The sequence below is a fragment of the Antedon bifida genome, chromosome 2 (assembly GCF_963402885.1).
Source record: "Antedon bifida chromosome 2, ecAntBifi1.1, whole genome shotgun sequence".
NCBI classification, from domain to species: Eukaryota; Metazoa; Echinodermata; class Crinoidea; order Comatulida; family Antedonidae; genus Antedon; species Antedon bifida.
The window spans coordinates 22505246-22523632 of NC_136227.1; the positions used below are offsets into that span (position 1 = coordinate 22505246).

Consider the following 18387-nt stretch of genomic DNA (forward strand, 5'->3'; position numbering starts at 1 on the left):
CAAACCAATAGCTTCTATTCTCCTGTGCAATGGATTGTACCATTTTCTCACGTACAAAGGTTTATATTTAATGGCATGCAGTATAAATTAAATATAGACCAATTTTATTTTAATAAGCATAAAATAAACATGTCTTGTATGTTCTATTAGGCAAATATATGAGGCTACATCTTTGCAAACCATACCGCACTACACAGCTATTTTCTTGATTTGTGTTATAGACATGGCAATCACTGCAACCATTGTATACTAAATTACATCGAGTTATTCACCCGGCTGTAGGATGTATAGACCACAACACAGTACACACATTTGCACCATATCGGGCATCTTTGATGTACCACAGGGAAAGATTCTCATTTTTATCAAAGGTTATCAAAAATTTGTCCTGTTTAATTTTTTTACATGGTTATTAATTTAAGGTTCATTTTCAGATTTCCAATATTGCATGTTCAATCACATCCTGTTCAAGAATTATATAACGACTACTTCTATGAAATGATTTGATACATTCCTGTCCTTTTCATTTCATACACAAAGATTTTTTAAGTACTCACAATATTTCGCTCTCTAAGTCTCAAATGAGACTTAGTTAAGAACGATAAAATGCAAAATAGTTTATCCATCCTGTAATTGCCGCTGTATATATCTAGTAACAGCATGAAAAGGAGGAAAAAAGACAGGACTATACCTTTCAAAATGTGTTAACTTTTCCTTAAGAACTGTTGCAGTTTTCTTTGCTTCTTTAGCTTCATCTCCTTGGATACTTAAATATTTTAGCTGTTTCTGAAACAAATGTAAATTTCTGGACATCAATATTACAACTTAAAATCAGCCCAATTGTTATAAATGTGTAGTATTTTACTTCAATGATAAATATAACAATGCTGTATTATACCCATTTTTACATTATCAATTGGGAGAGGAGGATGAATTGAACTCAAAGGCCATTTAACACGGACTGAAAAAACTGCAAAATGAACTTGAGTTGCGCCCATTTACACTACATTGCTGTCAATCAAATACTGCAAGCGCTTGATTGACTATGGTTAAACGCTGTATTTTAACCGATTTTGTAATACACACAATTCATTTAATTTTTAAAAGTTTTCTTTAGGTTAAAAGGCCTTAATTTCTGCATTTATGCCTTGTGCATACATTAAATAAACATTGCTTAATTATGTTCAGCGATAGCAATAGGAAAGCAATTTTATATCATTAGCCCTGGCCTAATGCAAACTTTGGCCCAAGTCACGATGGTTTTGAGAATAACACAGTAACACAAAACCCAATGGAGAACAAATTTAAATTCAATATAATATGGTACTTTTTTATATTTTTTTCTATATTTAACAGCTCTTAAGATTTTTATTTTTTCCCAACTGGGTTGTTCTCAATAGAATCATTGCTTGAGCGGTTTTTCACATGATGTTACGGCTTGAGAGCAACCCAAGACATGTGATCACTGTAAACATAGTACTCTTATCATCACTTGTTTATTAAGTTGCAGACATTGGAAATAATGCGAAATGTGGTGTCAAATAATAGCAGTGTGACATTGGAGTATTCTAGCATGGCTGATGATTCTAAAAATCACACACCTCTCACTTGATCTCACAAACTCATTAAAGGATGAGAGACAGAGGCCATATTAGTGCCTTGTAAAGATTTAGCATTGCCATCCAAGACATGCTTTACTACATCTTGAAACAAAACCAAGAAGTCTGATTGCCTTACTACAAACATAATCTAGATGAGAGTGGCATGTTAATTTACTGTTGATATACACCAAGTAGTTTGAATTCATGGACTCTTTCCATTGAATCAGAATTGATATCGTAAGCAAATATGATGGGATCTTTACACCGGGATAAGTTAAAGTGTGTACTTACTTTTAATGCTTGGTTTGTAGTTTGTTCCACTTGGAGCTCTTTGGTTATAGATTTTATATCAGAGTTTATTTTCTTAATTTTTGCATTCAAATTCTTTTTATCTGTTTCTAAATCAGATTTCAATTTGTTGAAATTAGCTAGTTCTGCATTGACATGGTCCAATTCATCCTAAAATACAGTTAATGTAGATTGGAAAAAAGTTATTACACACACACACATTGTATCCATACAAATATCATTCTTACAGCTTTTTATACCAATGGTAAATTTTATTACCTTTAATTTTGTTGGGTCCAAAGTATCATCATCATTATCAGTTTCAAAGAAAAGGCGGACAATGTTTTTAAGTCTAGCTGTTTGACGACAATGAGGACAAGTTGGTGATGTTTGAATCCATTTCAACAAGCTGGTGAAACATAAAATAATTAACAAGTCTTTAAAAGAAACATTCTAATTCAAAGTGGTATTAAAATGCATTTTGTTGTGTAAACCATTTCATTTAAGGTCAGCGTAACACTTTAACAGTCATATCATTAATGTGATTAATTATTTTGCAGTATTATGATAATACAATTAATTATACCAGGGATTAATTATACAATGTGCACTAGAAAAATTGTCAGATCAAAGAATTTATGACTTTTGATCTCAGTTTTATTTAACAAGGTTTATTTAGTATTACAGTAACTTTCACGATAAATTCTGACCTTTTACCTGTGCCAACTGATGAAATGATGTATGTGGTCTTTTGTTTTGAGAATAATTTGGTATGTGTATGATGATTGTTTATATGTCTTAACAGAATGATAAAACATCAAATGTTATGTAAAGGGCACAAAATTATATACTTAAATAGGTCTACACAGTGGAAGATTTCTTAAAGACACTAGACCTGCAAATTTTGACCTTTTGTAAAAATAATACATATAACTTTAAAAACATTAAAACAGGTCATTCCTTGTCTTAAATGTGTGTTCTAAGGTTAATTATGATAAAAAGAGAAAAACAATGCACTACTCAAGTAGCTCGCATCGAAAGTTCTCTCGTAGACATTTCTAGGCCAGCTTAGTTGGGCTTAGTTTTGAAGGCCTAGTTGAACGGTAACGTACGAACATCGTACGCTAGCTATAGGCCTAGCCTGACGTTTTCGCGTTGCTTAATTAAGAAACCGTTAATACAAACTTGGCAAGACCTGGTATTTTAGCTGAAAAGTTACGTTCTTTTATTTGGTTACCCTTTACAAATATTTGGTTATCTTACCAAACTTCATGAAAGACATGTCCACAGGTTGTTGAATAAATGCACTGATCTGTTTGAAAAAATTCCTGACAAATAACACAAGTTGCCTTTATCATCATACACAGAGGTCTAATAAAACAATAAAGAATTGTAATAAAATGATGTACAGTATATACAGTAACACAAAAAAATCAAAGTCAACAGCTGGGGCGGATTGCTAAAAGCAGTCTATGAATGCTCTGGCCTAGCCGGCTATAATTGACGCAACACATAGTCTTCATTTTGTCTCTAATTTATTCGAAATGTACCTACTGTAAATTAAAGTAGCAGATCCTATATTAATTTAAGGGCATAAAAATGTTTTCATAAAACCTAGGGCAGTGTTTACTAATCCATTAAATTTCTTAGATTATAAATTATTTAAATAGAATTTTTAAAAAGTAATTTGTATCATGATTTATTTTACAAATATAGTAAAAACTCTTTTAAAATAAACATGGCAAACAATTAACACATTACTCCGACATAAAACTTTATTTTACCTGGTACTATTTAAAAAAAATTGTTGCCAATTTAACACAAAACATAATGTCCAATCTGATTAGAATTTATCGTTTTGTGTGTACACCCCTTGAAAATAAATTTACATTCAACGATTTGCTCAAATTAGCGTGGTATATTTACACCCCTGAGTGGAGTGTAATATCGGGAACTTTTTTCTCGCGCATGAAGGTTTTTTGTATAATATTATGGTATGCAGTATAAACGATAAAAATAAACGAGAAACATGGTTTTCTTTTATTATTTTATAGGCATAAAATAAACATGAAATGTCTTGTATGTACACGGGACGGCCGAAAAAAGTATGTGGCGTATTTGGCGTTTTTTGATTTGTGTTATAGACACGGCGATTACTGCAATCATTGTATACCAAATTACATTGAGTTATTCACCCGGCTGTAGGGTATATATCTCTGAGGTTAACAGACTACCAAAACACGGTACACAACACATGCACTATCGAGGCATTTTTGGAGTACCGCATTACCAAATGTTCATTTTGTTTGAAGGTTTTTCGATCAAAGTTTATTATTAGTTCGTCGAAAAAGATCCATACAGTATTTAAGGAAGGATGTATTTAAATTTACATTATGTAATATTTGTTATTAAGTGTGATGGAAACAGTTTCTCTAGCCTATTAAACAGTGTGTAAGCATCTATTTTTTCAAAAATTTTCGGATTTTAGGAGAATCACAGAAAAAGTCCTTTAAATTGATGATTTTACAGACGTGTTTCACACATACTGATCACGAATTTCCCATACTCAAATTTCAATATTTTAGTTTCTATGGAGCGCCAAAAGAGCAACTATAATATAGGGTTAAAGAATCAGTGGAATGCATCTACTTTTAATTCATCTATTGAAATACACGTTTGATTTCAATATATTTTGTAAAAAAATGCTGTAAAACATTTTACTGCTAATAATGTGCTAAGGATATCAACCGACCCCAAACCAGAGCATCACTACCTAGCCTACTGTAGGCCTAAGGAATATTATATCATTGAGGTATAAACCTACAGTACATGTTATGATGAGGAATTTGTCCGTGTACAGTATCAACAGTAACATTTTTAGTTGTATTGACATTGACAAAATATATTGAAATTGAACGTAATTTTCACCAATAAATACATTAAATATACGCATTCCACAACTAATTAATGTTTTTAGCCCTCTATTATAGTTGCTCTTTTGGCGCTCTATAGAAACGACAACATTGAAAATGTATCTGAAAAGCACCGAATGATGAAAGAATGTGTTTAATTTCATTAATTATGATTAATTTGTCAAGCAAGGCCTACTTTTAAAACAAAGTGAAAGCATATCTCGTCAACTATTCCGCACTTAGCATGAATCCTTTATGTATAATGTTTAGTTTAGATCTACTATGATGTATTTTACTTCTCAGTTTATGATTGTAATCCAACCTTTTCAGCTCTTGCTGCTGGTTGGATTTTATACCTTAATAAATAAAATAAAATTGCATTATGTCATAATCAGCCAATGGGGTGCTGGTACGTGTGTGACGTCATCATATAAGGAATTTGGATTTTTTTTCCTATCGTGTCTGTAGAGAATGCCTATCAGCGGCGCCAGGCTGCATGGATGTGTGCGCTGATTCTGTGACTCAGCCCCGGGGCTAGACCTAGCAATGTTGAATCCATAAGTTTAATAACGGGTGACAACGTCGATGCTGTAGTCAATCAATCAATCAGGCATCCTTCAGTCAAACTTGACTATGGAAACAACATTGGAAGGAATTTTATCAGTTATCCAGTGAGTCTGTGTGAATTCCAGTGGCTGATTTGGATTTTCTTTTCAGATACCTCTCTTCATTTTCCGTACAATATCTTTCTTTGCTGTGTACAAATCCTGCCTTAATACAGTCTTTCCATGCTTTTAGGTCATCAGCCTTTTTTCCCCAGGTGTTAACATTGATGTCCATTGCCTTCAAGTCTCTTTTACATGCATCTTTGAAACGCAAAAGTGGACATCCTTTGAATCTTTTGCAGTTCGCTAGCTCACTGTACAACATACCCTTTGGAGTTCTTGTATCGTCCATTCTTCTGACATGATCAAGCCATCGTAGTCTTCGCTGTCGAATTAATGTAAATATCGAAGGAATGCCACATCTATCAAGGATACTGTTGTTTGTTACCCTGTCCTGCCATCTGATATTTAAGATAGTCCATAGACAGCGGAGGTGAAAGACATTTAGTTTCTTTTCTTGTCTAGCATAGGTTGTCCATGAGTCAGCTCCATACAAGAGGACGCTAATGACACATGCCATATACACTTTGATCTTCACAGTCACTCTAATATTTTTGTTTTCCCAAACACGTGCAGACAACTTACTGAGAGAACTAGAAGCTCTTCCGATTTGAATGTTTAGTTCACAATCAAGAGAGTTGTTATAACTATAACTGAAGTAAAATTGTTTTGACCAGTTGTTTTAAACGGTAAAATCTTTGTTTTCTTTACACTTATGGTGAGACCAAAGTGTTCACAGGCACATGAAAATTTATCAAGTAGAAGTTGTAGACCATAGGAGAATGGCTGCAGAAACAGGCATCACCTGCATAAAGAAAATCACGAAGAAGAACCTTAAATATTTTTGTCTTAGCTTTTAAGTCTGGCCGGGTTGTACAGCTTGCCAGTGGATCTACAATGCAATAAAACTTCTTCCATAAGATTTTTCATTTTCATTTCATTTCATTTATTTTGTCTCATAAAAATACAATATAAAAAAACATGGACAAAGAAAACTAAAAAGCAAACTTAATCACTATCTAGTAGGTCTCCTATTGCACGAATTGTATAAAACACATTTAGAATAAAATGTGTATAAACATTAAAAATGCATATAATACTATATCAAAATAAATTAAAATATATTGCAATATCATTAAAAATCATCAATACATAGCAAAATCTTACTTAAAATAAGATTAGGTTCAAAAGCTCTTTGGAGGACGACTGCAAAGTAAATCCCAAAAAGAAGAGGAGCAAGAACATCTCCTTGTTTTGTCCCACTCTCGACATCAAATGAGTCAGACACTGCTCCATTGTACTTGACAGTAGCTTGCATTCCTTGATGGAAGGACCGGATAATATTTAATAGAGTAGGTGGACATCCAATTTTCCTTAGGATTTCAAATAGACAGTCTCTATTAATAAGGTCAAAAGCCTTAGTGAGATCGATAAATGCCAGGTAGAATTGCTGTTTTTGCTCAACACATTTTTCCTGCAGCTGTCTAATAGAGAAAATCATATCAATGGTAGATCTTCCAGAGCGAAAACCACACTGAGACTCTGGGGCCGGATTTATCAAACTTGCTTAGCAAAAAAATTGTTGCCTTAAATCCTTGATTTTGCCTAAGTCAGATTTATCAATATATCTAAGCAAAAAAATTTGCTTAATTTTGTCTTAAATCTAAGACGAACTACACCCTGCCTTAAGATGAAAAATTTCATCTTATCTCTCATTTCTGCAACAGAAACATACTTTTTGACAACGCGAGCGCGCTAGGCTGGAACATTGAACATTCGGAAAGGCTACGCTAGTGCGTTTTCCGCTGTACTACGGAAATAATGATATCGATCTTCATAAAGATGGGCTAGAAATTGGACGAGCAAAACTAATATTTTCGGGATAGGTACAACCCAATTGACTACCTTTTAGAAAACTGTATCGGCTGCCAAGGGTTGCTGTCATTGATAAAAATAAATAAATGTTGATTTGATTTAAGTTTAGAGCGAATGATTTTCGTATGTATTTCCGACTGTTGTGCTCTTTCTCTATTTCAAGTAATAAAAACAATAGTAGCCAGAATGCGCCCTCTCTTGTTGGGAGTGAAAATACAGAGATAAAATGTTATAGCGCCGCCATCGCTAAGAGAAAAAAGCTAATACAAATTTTTCGTCTTAAGACATAATTTGCTGCCCTCTAGAGTTTAATTTTGCGGATGTGCAAAGTAAAATTTACCTAAGACAATTTTTCTGCTAAGACATTGCTAAGATTGTTTGATAAATAAGATTAAGTTATTTGCTTAAGCACTTCTTAAATATTTCAGCTTAAGCAAAAATATAAGCAAATATTGATAAATGCCAACCTTGGATATACTGTACCCTTTCCGCTAAAGGCAGCAGACGTTGTAGAACTGCTTTTCCATGCTGTAGTAATAGAGCAAGTTCATGTGGTTGGTGGACGTTACATAAAGCGTTTAAAACATGTACTCAATTGTACTGTCGCACTTTGTAATACCTGTCGCACTTTGTAACAAAACTGTCACACTTTGTAATAACCTGTCGCACTTGGTAATAACTGCTGCCGCACTTTGTAACAATCGAGCTGTCGCACTTTTGTAATAACTGCCAGTCGCACTTTGTAATAACAAAAGCTGTCCAGTTTGTAATAACTGCTGTCTCACTTTGTAACAATCGAGCTGTCGCACTTTTGTAATAACTGCCAGTCGCACTTTGTAATAACAAAAGCTGTCCAGTTTGTAATAACTGCTGTCTCACTTTGTAATAACTTGTTTAAATTGATTATTTCATAACCTTTATGAATGAATAATCATTACCGCAATATTATTACGCGTTTCATCAATATCGTTGCGACTCGACTTAACACTCCGAGATGCGCTATGTGTGCACGTGCATCATAATACACTTACGAGAGCTAAATATGCTCCACGAGGAGCTCATTCGTTCTTTCGGTGTTTGCGCTAAGATAAGGTACGTGTTCTTAAATAACCATTGGTCCTAACATCAAGGTCATTTTAAGAAGAATTAATTTTACCGTACCTTTAGCAAACGGAAGTTAGGATACGGTACAGTATCTTTAGTATCGTCTGTTCCCTGCCTAGGCGGGGAACAGACGATCAGGACCACGGACGATCCCGATCGTCTTATGTGTTGGGCCCGATCGTCTTACAAGTTGGTTCCAATCGTCCAGTATTTTCAGAACCATGTTGGGCCCGATCGTCTTACCAGTTGGTCCCGATCGTCTTAGCGTTGAGCCCGATCGTCTTAGCGTTGGGCCCGATAGTCTTTTGTATTATAAAATAATGTGCCACATTTCATTCCTAGTTCTTAGTGTCAGCTTAGTGTCAACGTGCTTTTTCTTGCGTAAATTAAGATTTTAATTAAAAAGGTTAATTAGATTTTTCTGATTTTATCATAATTTTCCCCTAATTAACACTACTGGTTTTAAGAATTTCTTACCAAAAATACTCTCGATTTATGAGTAAATGTGATTGATTTTGATTGTTATTATTGTGTTGTATGTATTCCAGTATTTAATTTTTGCTCTATCTCGCGACAAAATTAATAACACAAGCGTGAAACCTGATTCAGTAATACATATTTTCATATTTTTTTTACTTTAAATCAAATAGGCCTAGGCCTAATTATTTTTTAAATTTTCCGAGAATGTTTTGGGCCCGATTGTCTTATTCATTGGGCCCGATCATCTCTTTCTGGTCCCTTGATGGGCCCGATCGTCTCACGATTTGGGCCCGATCGTCTTGAAGTGGGCCCGATCGTCTGATAACCGCCTAGGCTAGGCTAGGTTAGTACTATCCTAGTAGTAGGGCTAGTCTAGCCTAGGCTAGCCTAGTAGGCCTAGGCCCTACTACTTCTACTACTAGGCCTAGCTACTAGCCTCCTAGGTAGGCCTTTATATGATGTTCTTTTATAAATAAGTTAATTGGTTTCTTTGAACACACTAGACCTACCTGTATTGGTTTTCTCTGAATGAATCAAGAAAACAAATTTTTAATTAACCGCCAAAATTTACATTAACGCCACACCGCCGCCATATAGTCAATCGGATCGTCGTGGGTGGTGTCGTCGTCGGTCGAAAAGAAAAATTGTCTTTTTATGGCGCGCCATTTGTGCCTTTATTAACGTCTAAAATAGAAATAACACACTAACTTTTCATAAATTATAGAAAATTATATAAGCAACAATGCAAATTAGCTCTTTTAAAACTTAGATCTTTTTTCCTAGGCAACTTTAAGAAAACATTTACAATATTTGTCAAATGCTAAGACTCAAGACAGCTAAGATCCATGTTAATTTTTTGTTTATGTATTCATATGGTTCAAACAGAGAATAAATTAAATGTAAATTAACTGAATTAATATCTTTTCGTATTTATTCACTCCAGCGCTTTGCTTGACTTTATTCAATATATAATCAGATTAGGCCTGGCCCCATGGGGTTGAAAAGCTCTAACACAAAAAATGAGTTAATGTCGTTTAAACAAAATGTATATTTAAAAAGCACCGAATGATGAAAGAACCGTATGCTGGTTCAGTGTTGCAAACTTTAATAAATTGAATGTTTAATTTCATTAATTATGATTAATTTGTCAAGCAAGGCCTACTCTTAAAACAAAGTAAAAGCATAGCAAGAAAGAGCTGAGATGTGTAAAAGTCATAATTGGTGAAAGTGGTTGAAGTTATGAGTGACCAGCAAACTTATTATCATTAGGTTATATGCATTATCATTCTGTCAGAATCTTTATTTATTCTTTCCTTAGCATTATTTTGTCCGTCAATCTTGAGATCAATTTCATCTAGCTACGTCAGAGTATATTTCTTATGGCCAGGCATCCATGTTATTATTCACGGTGCGCAATCAAACATTACGCGGTCTACGCGCGATGTAACGAAATCACGTTTGTAATCATATTATCTTCACAAGCATGAATCAAAATAAAACCAAATTTGGTACTCATAAATTTCAGGTCATATTTCATCATATGGCAATATAATTACGTGCGTACTGTATATAACGCATGCGTACGCGCTTAAAATGTTCAAAATTGTCAAAATTTATTTTCGATGAAATTTGAGTACGTTTCAGGCAATTTTAAGCATTTAAAAATTGCCATGAGTGCGCGTTAAGCGTTAATGCGCTTTTTGCCCGATTTCTTACCACCTTTCTTTAGTAATTTTATCATATTTTATTCACTTTTCAACTAGAAATTGCGTTATACGAGCACTTCAAAAGTGACAGGCTTGCACGTATAAGTTAACAAAATGGTGAAAATATGCTAAATTTTAAATATCGTCAGAATGCTTGGGAACCCCTATTTTGCATTTTATTTTCAAGATTCAAGATTCAATTTTATTTTGCCAATTAAAATGGAAATAATAGGCCTATGAGTACATTTTCAAAATTGTAAAATTTATATTAATAAAATTATTACCGTACTATATACAATATTTATATTATTTAAAACAATCAATATATTAAAAACAGACATGAATACTATAACAGGGATACAACATTTTAAAAGAAACATATAAGAACATCAACAAATACTATAAACATTACTTTTTACTGGTTCCAATAATTAGTTAAAATATGCAATAAAAATGCTGACTTCACTATGCTTAATTGATACATTTAGATTATTCAGTGTTATACAACCTGATCGAGTACGGAACAAAAGATCTTTTATATCTCTATAGGTTCTACATCATTCTGATAGATCTATACAGATCATTTCTTTCGGAGCGCATTCTGATTACTATATAAGGGGTGTTTTGCGTCTTTCTGAATATCAGTGGTTTTAGATTTAATAAATTTATGACATATTTCCTTCAGCGAATAATTCATTTATGTGATTAGTCCACATTTCTTCACGATGCATTGGATAGAAGTTTTATCTTCTTCTCTGACTTACAGTCATTTGTATACAGGATATAAGTACACATCCTTGCGGGGTTCCACTATTGGTATTACTTCTGAAACATAGTCACATACAGTCACTATCTGAGTACGGACCTTTAAAGAATTCAACCCAAAGGACTATAAAAGCGTTGACTCCCAACTTAAGAAGCTTGTTCTTAAGAGTCGCTGTCAGGAGTGTTAAAGCTGATGAAAAATCAGCAAAGGTAACACGAGCAAAAACATCGCAAACTATCTGTGTGTTGCGACAACATATGTATAAGTGAGAGTACTGCATCTTCAATAGATCTATTCCGTTGATAAGCGAATTGGAGTGGATCAATCTCATTTACAGACATAATTATTTTAGAAACTATCTTTTCCAGACATTTGATCACTAATGATGTGAGGGCTACCGGACGATAATCATTTAGGACCTTTCCATGTGTTAATTTGGGTACAGGGGGTATATTTGCAGCTTTCCAATTTTTTGGAACATAATGGTTATCGAGGGATAATTGAAACAAATTGGTAAAAGGTTCAGCAAGTTCACGAGCACATGATTTCAACATTGTACCACTGATCTTATCAGGGCCACTAGCTTTGTTCACTTTTACTTAAAGTGTATCTATCATGTATGATTTATTATGAAATTAAGAGAAAAAAGGTTGATTACGTCATCATTAATTGCATATTAAATTTTTTTTAAATTAATTTCGACAATCAAACAAACTTAACACTAACCTTTTTCTTTTTGTAAATGTTCTTATATCAAAGTTAAAAGTATATACTTTGACAGTGCATCATTTTTTTTTACTCGACAGCTCACTATGTCGGTCGGTCGGTTTTGGTCGGTAAACACTAACTTGAGCACGCGACTGCAGCCATGTATATGGCCTTGTTTTAATTTTTAAAGATGTCATCATAGTAAACAAGGCCATATAGATGGCTGCAGTCGCGTGCTCAAGTTAGTGTTTACCAACCGACCAACCGACCAACCTACCAACCGATCGACCAACCGATTTACACGTGCGTAGCCTGTCACTTTTGACGTGCTCGTATAACGTAATTTCGAGTTCAAATATAAGTCAAGAAAATAGAAATCGGGCAAAAAGAAGGAGTATTAACATTTAACGCGCAGTGCGCATGCAAACATCTGCGCACTCATGGCAATTTTTTAAAGGCTTAAGATTGCCTGAAACGTACTCTTATTTCATCGAAAATAAATTTTGACAATTTTGAACATTTCAAGCGCGCGTACGCATGCGTTGCATGCGCTACGCACGTAATTGTATTGCTATATGATGATTTATGCCCTGAAATTTATGAGTACCAAATTTTATTTAATTGTGATTCATGCTTGTGAAGATATGATTACAAACGTGATTTCGTTAAATCGTGCGTAGACCGCGTAATTTTTTATTGCGCACCGTGAAAACATAATCACGTTGATTCCTGGCCATAAGGAATATACTGTGAAAAATTGACTTAGCTAGATTAAACTGATATCAAGATAAGGTCATATACAAGTTAGTGTTTACCGACCGACCGACCGACCAACAAATATCCCTAATAGCAGTAAGCCAAAATGTGTTCCTCTATCTCCTCCTAAACCGCAAGTCCGATATTAACGCCGTTCGAGTTGGTGCACCTTTTAATATCCCTTTATGCATTAGTCTATATTAGAACGGAAATTTGTATTTGTACGAAAAATGTGTTTTTTAGGCTAATTTCTTTGCAAACTGCCAAACGCCGTTATCGGTAATCATCGGCCATTTTCCTACGCCACAATTAGATTGAGCACCCTTTTTATTTATCATTTTTGTAATCACTATTTCTTAGCTGCTATTATATGCAACAGCTGAATGGGGGATGATTCGGCCCAGGTTTGACGGGACGAATCGGCCCACTTTAGGCCGATATAATGTCTGACTAAGAGAGGCTTCTAATTTCATTAGCTCCCGATAGGTTTTTATGATATGAAAGATTGTGAAGTACATTAGGCCTATGCTAACATTATGTTTTGTTATTTTTGGGGGGTTATTCGTTTTATGTAATTTATTTTCAAAGGGTGGAGGCCTACAAGTAGGTACAAACAATTTTGAAATCATATTTACTTCTTTCTAATTAGGCCTACACCGCCAGAAAACGTACATTGTTGTTGATCTTAAAGACAAACCATCAAACATTCTTACCACGACAAATTAAGACATTCAACTGAACAACAGGAGACTGTAAGAATATTCAACCAGATTCAACTCAGTCACTGTTCTCTAGTCGGAAATGACAAAACATACTTTGGAAGCTTTTACAAAACATGACAATTTACGACTATGAAATGCAGTATTATGTCCTATACCAAACATAATAGTATTAATTAATAAACGTCTATTATTTTAATATATTTTCACAAACAAAAACAAAACAAGAACAAAGATGATACAGATGTATATTAAAAATTAATATTAACGAGATTCTGTTTTTAGTCGCGTGGACGCGACTCTTAGTTCACTATGTCGGTCGGTCTGTCGGTCTGTCTGTCGGTCCGGTATCACTATGCGTTTTAGCACGCGACTTATGGCTGTTGGCCTTGTTTTTTGTGACTGCGTGTTTGTCAAACATTCATTTTACAGTGAGCACTATTATTATTTGCGATGACTGCAAGTGTCCATTTAAAATTGCTTGCTTTTCGAATTAAGTTAAAATAGACACTGTTAAAGACGAAAGCAATGCTAGCTGTGCGCTATACATCCATTTACAGATTTGTGTATACTGCATTACTATAATATTACTGTGTAGGCCTACTATCTTTTTGATTCCCGAATAATTATAAGATGGTGCCCGTCAACTGGACGGGTAACTGCATAGTAACCTATAATTCGTCATAGTGACGAATTAAATCTAGTTATTATATTATAGAATCTCAATCAATGTAAATTTGTTAGGGTTTTTTCACAAAAGCCGCAAAATGATTTCCGCTCAACAACTACCAGTCGAAGACGCGCACTTATTCTTTTTTTTTAAATAGCCTACCTTTGTCAATACAATTTAACTGTCAACTATTCAATGTTGGAATGCGCTCAAATTTGGCAACACTCAGAACAAATGCACATTTGCGCCATACCCGTACTTGTCCTCTGATAGAAATACTTTAGTAATATTATTTTATTTTATTTTTTATTTTGATTTCGGTATACTATGACGTTATCCAAATTCCTTCACTTGCACTGATGGAGTACTAGTGTTGCCCGAAAGCTCTGCTAACTTTTCTGGCTGTTTTACTTATCGTTTTGATTTAGCTTTTCGCTTTTGTTTTTGTATCTCCATTGAGATCCAGCCACTGATACCCACAGCATTGTCATTTTTTCAGTAATTTGCCTTTGGATTTATATATATATACAAAAAGCATCAGAAGCTGAAAGTATTGAATTTACAAAAATACTGAATAAAAAGTACATTAAAACATCAAACATTAACATAAGAGACAACGCTGGAAAACTATCAAAACATTAGGCTAAGTAATAAAAATGTATACAAAAACATTCAAACACGAAATAATCATAAAAACATAAGGGAAAATCAATCGACAACCAATAAAATGTTTCAAATGCATTCGATTGAGAGTACCTATTGTACATTAGACGAAAGAGGTAAAATTAGATCAGGTACATGCTAGTTAATTATTTAAAATGTTCATCAACTACTGTATGATGCTTATTTAAAATCTGGACCACTGTGGGTATAAGTGACTTTCTATATCTCTCAGTCTTAAATTTCGGAATTTCAAGCGCATAGCATATCTCTGAATTTATCAGATTTCAGCAAATTGCCAAAAACAAGTGTAAGTAGACCCCTTCTTTCCTCAAGTGAGGGAATATCAATAATTGAAAGAGCATTATCATATAATTGATATAGGCTAGTCAGACCCTAAAATAATCTGAAAGGCCCTTTTCTGGACTCTTTCAATAGCCTTACAATTAATTGGATCGAGACAAAGCGCCATGCCAAACAGATGCAGCCTATTCTAATACCGGTCTTATACGAAGTATACACTGTGATTAAGTCAACACATTAGCTTTCTTAAGAATACATAATGAAAACAAACGTCTGGAGGCTCTAGAAACGATATCAACAGAATTAAGATCTCACTTAAGATTACTTTGAATAATAACACCAAGTAATCGCATATCAACAACATCAAGAACTGATCCATTTAAGCACCAATTGCACCAATTACGTAAATTTAATTTGATCTAAAAATGATTGAATTATATTATAATTCGATGATATCCAGTGTGATTTATTTTTGTTTTATAGTCTGGGGAGGTAGCCTTACAGCTAATGACATGGGTTTCTTAGAGAGAATTCGTAAAAAATCTAATAAAATAGCAAAGTTAAACGCATGCGACTTCAAGTCTAAATATGTAGTTGCGATCCTTAAAATTGTAGAGCGTATACTCGCACAACCGTCTCATTCCTTATTTTTAGAATACGATTTTTTCCCATCATTAGTCCGTATTAGATCTCTTTACACTCGAACTGTTATATATAGAAATTCATTGATTCCGAACTCCATAACTATTCATTCATTAACTAAACATCTAGATAAGATTAGTATTAGTAACTATAAACTGTGTCTCATTGTAGGCATCATGACAATTTGTTGTTATTGGAATTTCTCTTTTGTATGCTCTTTGTATCGTTTGATGTGTTTTTTCACTATCGTGTTTTTTGATGTTTTTTCAAAAAAATAATTTTAAGAGCTTTGTCTGTGTACAAACTACACATTTTAAATGTTTTATATATTTGATAATAAATGCTGTGCAAGCAGCGCATTCAGTCAAGGTAAAGTCAGGTTTTTTATTCAGAAAATGAATAGTAAGGATATGACATTTAGAAGGTTTGGGTACCATGGGTATCATTCATTCATTTAAGTTATCAAGGAGGGATTGCATCATAGGTAAAGAATTTCTAGGGACAACTTCACCCAGGGTGAGGTCGTCTACATATTTCCATCTTGCAGCTATCAATCAGGGCGTCATTAATGAGAGTGAAAAACAACACCGGCCAAGTAGTGTTCCCTGGGGGGACACCACATTTAATGGAGGTGTAGGCTTATTAGCAAAAAAATCGCTAGGTCTATTGAAATATTGATAAAAACTAGACATTTTTTTCTAATTATATTTTAACAAATTTGTATAATACACTAATTCTATCGCACCTTCAGTATGGAAACATTATTTGGGGCAGTACATAATTATGATAGTACACTAGAATCCCTTCTTAAACTCCAGAAAAAGGCTGCTAGAATTATTTTATTTAAAAAGCCATGGCAACATTCTGAGCCACTGTTTAAGCAATTGAATATACTTAAAATAAAAGATATCAACAGAGTTACCGTCTTAGGTTTCATGGCCCAGATTAAAAGTAATGTTTTACCCAGACGAATCCAAATGATATTCAAAAGAAACGAAAATACTACCCATAATCTTCGAAATATTTGTAACGTAAAACAACCATACTCTAGGTTAACGTCTGGTCAACATTTTATCAGTATACACAGACCGAAACTATGAAACGAGCTCTGTAGAAATCACTTAGATATTGTTAAAAAAAAATAAAATACTAAAAAAATATGTAAAAAGAGACATTTTATCGAATTACAGAACTTAAAATGCTTCGCTCATAGAATATATATGCATATATTATGAGTTGTGTTGGTGTGTGTGTGAGTATACACACAGAGCCTGTTTTATATTATATTCATACTTTTGCTATAATATATAAAGAAAAAATTCACATGTACTGGAAGTAATAAACTGAATATTTTCTTTTTAAGAAAAATAAATGTATAAATAACCATGGTAGTAAAATACTATCGCTTTATGATGATTAACAACTCTAAAATGTATATAGGAAATGTTTTTTTTAAAATTTTATATCTATTATGTTGTGTTTATGTTTTTTATGTAAAAGGGTCCTGCAAAAACAGAAGTGTAAACTTCTCTATGCAGGATCCTTGCCATCATTTATGCTATGAAATTATATTTATAAACGATGAGTAAATAAATGTAAGAGGACTGGGCGCCTGCAAACCTGGTGTTCATTACTCGGCTATTGGTGAGAACGCTGCAAATGATGGGAACTAAAGACGACCTCACTCCGAGATCAATTAACTTTATTTATCAATAGATCGAAAACTTTCATAAAGTCAACTGCACATAATTATATTAACATAATTACCACCTTTTTCATCATCTTTAAGAATGCAATCAATGAGACTAATCAGATAATGAGTGAGTGAACTCGTTAAAGCTAAACTGGGTTAGAGACTACTTAGCCCACACCCAGGCAAGTGGAAATATATTCCAAAATATGACATGTACCCTATAGAAAGTACATTAGAGATAAGTAAGCTTAATTTTGAAGAGCATAAACAATTACAAATTATGCCTGAATTTTATTTAAATTTGATTAATGCAATTGTGAAAATAAATAATATTGAAGTGTTAGATCCTCAAAAATGTACAGGAAATTAAATCTCAAACCTTGTGGGAAAATAATTTGTAAATTTGTATATTTATGTACCGATCCCTTATACTCATTTTGAGTCTTAAGATACTTTTTATAAGCTTGTACAAATGTTTTTCTTGGTGCAATATTTTTTGTATTTCGATGTTTTTTAAGGGGAAACTGACTCTTTGAGTTATAGTAATTGTTTTGCTTTAGTTGCCCCTGACCATTGTGCTTTGTTTCTGTTCTGTGTCGAATAAATAAATGAAATGAAATAAACGTATACTGTCAGACGGAAAGTCTTTATACTTCGGTTATTTCTACATTAGCGGTTGTAACAGCCCCTATTAAGGTATTACAACCAAGGCACTAATGTTTGATGAGCACTAAGGTTTGATGAGCCTTGTAAAACTCATCCTAGGGTATTTTGTTTGGAAATTATAAATGAAACTTCCCTTATATCGCAAAGCTATCATTTTTTTAATAAGGAGGTGA

General features: G+C 33.6%; 1 protein-coding gene across 1 annotated transcript in view; it reads right to left on the minus strand.

Moving 5' to 3' along the window:
• Positions 1-9552, minus strand: part of LOC144858634 (E3 ubiquitin-protein ligase TRAIP-like) — a 16062-nt gene extending 6510 nt beyond the window's left edge. The window contains exons 1-5 of the mRNA XM_078714724.1: positions 9435-9552; positions 3153-3260; positions 2169-2298; positions 1893-2060; positions 692-786 (exon numbers count right to left, since the gene is read on the minus strand). Of these exons, the coding sequence (XP_078570850.1) occupies positions 692-786; positions 1893-2060; positions 2169-2298; positions 3153-3250 (491 nt within the window). The 5' untranslated portion in view covers positions 3251-3260; positions 9435-9552. The remainder of the gene's footprint in view (positions 1-691; positions 787-1892; positions 2061-2168; positions 2299-3152; positions 3261-9434) is intronic.
• Between the last annotated feature and the right edge of the window lie 8835 nt (positions 9553-18387).